The sequence below is a fragment of the Tupaia chinensis genome, unplaced genomic scaffold (genome assembly GCF_000334495.1).
Source record: "Tupaia chinensis unplaced genomic scaffold, TupChi_1.0 Scaffold146079_1, whole genome shotgun sequence".
Taxonomy (NCBI): Eukaryota; Metazoa; Chordata; class Mammalia; order Scandentia; family Tupaiidae; genus Tupaia; species Tupaia belangeri.
In genome coordinates, this window is record NW_006205935.1 from 271,835 (window position 1) to 277,834 (window position 6,000).

Genomic DNA, 6,000 nt, shown 5'->3' on the forward strand with positions numbered 1-6,000 from the left:
AGTGCACATGCCCTATAGTGATAAAATCTCTCGCTCAAAAAGAAAAGGAAAAATAGAATTAAAGTATGAGTTTATTTTGGTGCAAATAAATTTTGAAATCCATGCACAGAATTTTATAATACATATTCTTGTATTGAAGACTCCTGGGATATCTATTACTTGATGGAGAAAAGTATCCTGTCACTTAAATTGAACCCTCATTTTACTGTCTTGATTAACTAAGCCACACAGCATGCAGAATCTCTGATTTCATCTTTTCAGGTCTGAGTTTCATTAGGAAAATTTTTCAAAAGGCTAATAGAACCCTCAGATAAAATCGAACAGAATACTTTATGTGTATCTTAGAGTGTATTCAAAACCTTAATTTTATGTTTTATATTCATGACCCAAAGGGTTCCTGGACTACTCCTACATTTATCTGGTTGTAAAGCTGCTTCTCCATAAACTTGACTTTCTCCCAGAAATCAAATCTTTTGTAACTATTAGGTTGTTGGAAAAATCATCATGTATTTCTACAGAAAAAAAATATGCCATGACTTTTCTGACAACCCAATGTAAGAATAGTTTATTTGCTAGTACTAGTTTGTTCCAAATTATAATTGACCTGATTAAACATCAATATGATTTGGATGAGCCATTAATAAATAAAAGTTAAAGAACCATTCTTTAATCTCTACTTTGGACAAATCCGAAGTTCCAACGAAGTTTCACTGAGTCATGTTCAATATACATCTTTGGTTATAAAAAGCCTGTACCAGGGAGCCTGGGCCTAAGTTCCCAGTTATGAAACTGTTAACTAGATTTAGACATTTAGATAGTGATAGGAGTTTATATTTGGGTAACTGAAAGAAGCTTAGTGTAGGTAAAAATAAAAACATTTAGCCAGGGCCATTTTTTTTCTAGCACGTTATATGTATGTCTATTTCACTAAACAGAGAAAGAACAGATATTCAAGAGCCCTACAAGTTATAGGCTGTATGCCATTATATTATACAATCTATATTCATCCCCTTATCTAAATGTGAATAAATTAGAAACTGAGTTTTATTCCAAGTCCCAATTTTGCCAGTCACAGCTACCTGGGGCAAGGGGTAAACCATCACCTTTCTGAGCTTTTTTTTCCATAGCTACAAATTGACAAAAATGATCTCAAGCTTACCTACTTCAAGGAATAACTGAGATAATAAAATATGTAATATGAAGGGTCTTCAAATGATTCATGGAAAATACGTATTAAGAAAAACTGCATGAATTTCAGATTTTCCTCAAATAATCTTGTGATTTAACTCCATTTCACCAACATTTTTTTCCTTTTCCATAAGGAGCATTTACTCACCAGAGAGGAAAAAAAAAAAATCACTCACCAAGGAGGATGGCCACACACCACAATCCTTTCTCCTCCAGCCTCCTCTCAGGATTTTGGGCATGCACACACATGCACGTAACATGATTTTTAAGCTGTCAGATCCAGGACTCGAGCCGCAGTTAGTCATGTGGGAGTCCAGTGCCTTAACCACTATACCACCTGGCCCCTCACAAATTTTCTGAAGTTCTCTCACATATGTATAAGTCCTTTGTAAAATTGTAAGAGCCATATATGAATTTGACCTTCATATTCCAAGTCTGACTTTTAGAAGAAGGCCTGTGAGATTTAGGGGAAAGAATATTCCATCCAGCGTAAGAACATCTAGACTCGTACCTGAACTCTTTTTCAGTAACTACATGATTTTTGAAAAAAGCCTGGATTTCAATTGCTTACCTGTAAAATGTTAAAAATCAAATAAAATATTCAAATCACAGACTGAAGAGTCCACGCATTTTGCAGAATATCAGAGTTTGTGTCAAACTTTTTTTTTTAACCTTCTAGATTGTTTATTTCAGTAGAACAAGTGCTTCAAATGGAAGGAACCTGCAGCTGTTTCAATGCCACGTGTTCATGTATAGAGATTCTAATCACATTTTCCTGGAGGTAACCAAGAAGGAAAGAGCTTTGGCATACTCTTAATTAAATGATGAATGTGTATCAAGTAAACTACGATCAAATTCCACTTGCTTGGAATTCAAGAATACAGTGCTCTTTCCTATTCCTTAGATGTTGATGCATTTCAAATACACGTCATGATAACCCATTACTCATACCTGAAAAGGCTGCCTGCTGGTTATGTTGAGGTGTTTCCTTATCCATCTGTTGCCTTGATTCCCAAATATCTCCCACAGCAGCTGGCCCCTTGTGTTGCTCCAGATTCGCTGGTAGATGGCCAGCCTATAAATGTGCTTCCCAAACATGTGGTAATACAAGCGGAAGGCGCAGCCCTTTGTATCAGTGGCATTAAGGACTGGGCTGAGCAAAGAAGCCTTGTTTTGGAAAACCTGTGGCTCCGAAGATTCAATGTAGAGATAGTGTCCTTTAGCTGTGCCCAAGGTATTATCCTTCATTGGCCCTGTATTGAGTGTCGAAGTTGGACCCTGGTTCCTGGTCCAATCAAAGTCATCTTCTGTATCTTGTGTCCAGTTACAAATTCCATTTTCAAAGTTACACTGCAGTTCAGGTGCTGAAATTTGCATTAAACAAGAAAAACAGAAGGAAATGTGATTAAAACAAAACAAAACACTAGTTGATACTTGAAGCCTGTCAAGGCAAATCATTTTAATTTGAAAATGCAATATTAAAGTTTTAAAAAGAGTGAATATATTTTAGAAAGTGCATCAAGTATTAATACCTAATGAACGGAAACATGTTGAGCCATTATTTTCTAAATATTTTTCACTCCAGCCTTTCTGTTTCTTTTGCAGTACTCTAGACAAATAATAACGCCATGGCTGGCTCACTGTGACAAACTTCTGGCTCAGCGGATGTCATGCTCAGCTGAATGTTCCAATCACCAGGGGGAAATACAAAAATAAGAAATGAAAAACACTAGAGCCTAGAATTCACCTATGGAGGGGTTGATTTAATTGGCCCATGTGATTAAGCCCTATTTCAGGATTTCTTACAAGTTCCTTAAATGATTCTACAATAAGAGGCAGAACTGAGAATAATCATATTTTAATGGGTCCAATATATAAGGAGCATCTGGAGCTCATAGCAAAATTGCTTACTCCAGGGTAAAACTGCAAAACACAAACTTGTGCATAGATATCAGGTGAAGCTCAGAAACCCACATGTTATCAAGCACCCAAAATGATTCTCACGTAGGTGTTTTCTAGATCTCACTTTCAGAAACCTCTTTTTGGTTTCATCCTGCCTCATCTCGAAGTGTTTCCACATACCAGTGATGAAATGACAATCCTTCAGAGGCAGCACCTACCATTTGTTTACTCAAAATGCTTTAGTATGTTCTTATCTTCTTATTTAGTGTAAGCTTAAGTCTAAACTTCTGGAGCATTCAAATTCCACCTTCTCCAAATTAAAATAACTTCCTGTCTCTGCCCCTAGTTAAGTGATGGCAAATATCCTCTTTTGCACGCACTACCTTCCCCACATGTACTAAACATCTCACCCCTTCCTCCATCTGTATTTATGTCTAACGTTGTGCCACAAGCCTTGCCAATTTTTTGCTGTCTCAGCAGCAGTGTCCTTTCCTCTCACTGGACTGTAGCTTTTAAACTTCTTTTAGTTGCCAGAATAATTCAAATACTTCAAAAGAATTGAAGAACCAGCAAAAAAGGAAAAAGGACTAATCTCTTATTCATTAAATTAGTCTACCTTAATTTCTATAGTAATTTAGGAAAACACATTCATTTTTCAAGAGGCAAGGATTTTGTTGACACCACCAGATAGTTGCTGTAAAATAAAATGGGCATTTGACAAGGGTTGGAGGGGACAGAATTTAGAATAAATGGATAGTCCCATATTTTCATTTCATTTCCATGAGTTAATATATTTTTTAAATGACAGCTGTCCTTTAACTATTCATGTTAGTAATGGCAGTTTGTGCCAGGGGTGAAAAACTACTCTGAAACAATAAATAAAAGCATACATGAATAAATGCAACCAGGCGAGAACAAATCATCTGTCTCAGAAAATCACAGAACAGGAGCTTCGACCTCACAACGGGAACCAAGTGAGGAAATGTCAAATGGGAGATGAGCTTTCATTTGATATTTCCTCACTTGTGACTAGTCAAGCCCAGCTGTGACATGAACTGAGGACACACAGACACTCTCCAGGTGTTAGTCTTTGTCTGTGGAACAGAAAGAGAATGTCAGGTTACTGAGTTTTTGACATAAAACTGGCACTAAAGCCAACAGGTTTTTATATGGCTGTCTTAATACTCACTGCATACTTCGTATTCATTTCTAAAGAAAATATGTGTAGCCCCACCCTTCGATAAAAGACCACATCTCTAAATATATTTGAGGAACTCTGACATGGTTTTCTGGATGTCTAATACATACAATGTAATAAAGTAATACGCCTTTATGCCAAGCTGTGAGAGAAACTGACATTCTCATGCCACTACCATTTCTTTTCACCAATATAGAACCATGAGAAGTATTTTGATACATCATTGTACTACCCTAATCACACCCAACTGAGTTAATATTATAAGTTTGAAGGATAATTTGCTTATTTTTAGCAGTAGATCTTTTTTTTTTTTAATGAATAGGATTTAGAGAGCTTCAATAACATGAAAACGCTCTCTAAATTTGCAGAAACAAATTAGCTTTAGGACAAGTTACACATCTTATGATGGTCACTGTGAAAACCATCAGTTCTAATTATAGCCACTCAAATATTAGTTGAGTAAATTTCATGATATGCATAATAATTCTAACTTTTGTATGCTTGACTTTAATATCTTTGATAAACTGTATACCAAAGATCACATAAGCAAAACTCTATAATGATTTATATGAAAATTTCTTTTCTTTCTGTTTTTAATACAATGCACATTTGTGCCTTTGCTCTGCTCTTTTTCAACATGTCAGCAAAGTCCTTTTTTATCTCGTTAGTGGTACCGTATCCTGTCAGAAAGGCAATAGACATTTTATTCTAAATTTACTTTATTTTATAACTTCTTATTGACATTTAATTGTACATCTTTATGGCACACAATATGGTTTTTCAAATCATGAATGTAGTGTGTGATAATGATATCAAGGATATTACCATTTACATCATTTTCAACAAAGAACCTTACACCCTTGTCTGTTGAATGCTTTTCTTCCTAAGCATCTCCTAAACCACCATCCCTCACCCTTCTATCCAGCCCTTTCCCACATGAACTCTAGTACCTACACTTGAACTCTCTACTATTATGTCTTCAAATCTTTTAATTTCTGCCATAGAGTACAGATGTTAAATATATACTGAAGATAAACCATGTTTGTCTTTCACTGTCTAGTTTATTTCACATAGAATTAAATCTTTTATATTCAGCCTCTTATCAAATGAGAGATTCTTGTTCTTTAAAACTGAGTAGTATTCCATAGTGTTTATGTGCCACATTTTTGCAATCCAGTCACAGTTTTGGGTATTTAGGTTGATTCCATGTCTTAGTAATTGAGAATAATTCTGCAGTAGACATGGAAGTGCAAGTGTCTTTCCAGCTAAGTGTTTTCTTGTCCTTTGGGTAAACACCAAGGAGTAGGTTTACTAGCTCATATGGTAGTTTTATGTAAACTTTTGAGGAACTTCCATATTGTTTTCCACACAACTGTACTAATTTACAATCTCATCAATAGTGCATGAGACTTCTCTTTTCACTTCAGTCTCCCCTGCACTTGTCATTCTTGTTTTTTGATCAGAGCCATTCTTTTTTAAAAAATATTATTTTATTTAACATTATTTATTTTTAAAATTTGATCAGAATGAGAGAGAGAGAGAGAGAAAGTGAGAAAGCAAAAGCCTCCAAGTTCAGGACTCAAATTGTGGTCAGTCACGTGGGAGTCTAGTGCCCTCAAGCACCATACCACCAGGCAGCCCCAATCATAGCCATTCTAACTAGGATTAAATGAAATCTCAGGGTAGGGACCAGCAGTTAGCATAATAGCTAT

General features: G+C 35.7%; 1 protein-coding gene across 1 annotated transcript in view; it reads right to left on the minus strand.

The window, feature by feature from the left end:
- MALRD1 (MAM and LDL receptor class A domain containing 1) overlaps nucleotides 1-6,000 on the minus strand; it is a 400,826-nt gene that overhangs the window by 189,991 nt on the left and 204,835 nt on the right. The window contains exon 18 of the mRNA XM_014584241.1: nucleotides 2,140-2,552. Coding sequence (XP_014439727.1) covers nucleotides 2,140-2,552 — 413 coding nt within the window. The remainder of the gene's footprint in view (nucleotides 1-2,139; nucleotides 2,553-6,000) is intronic.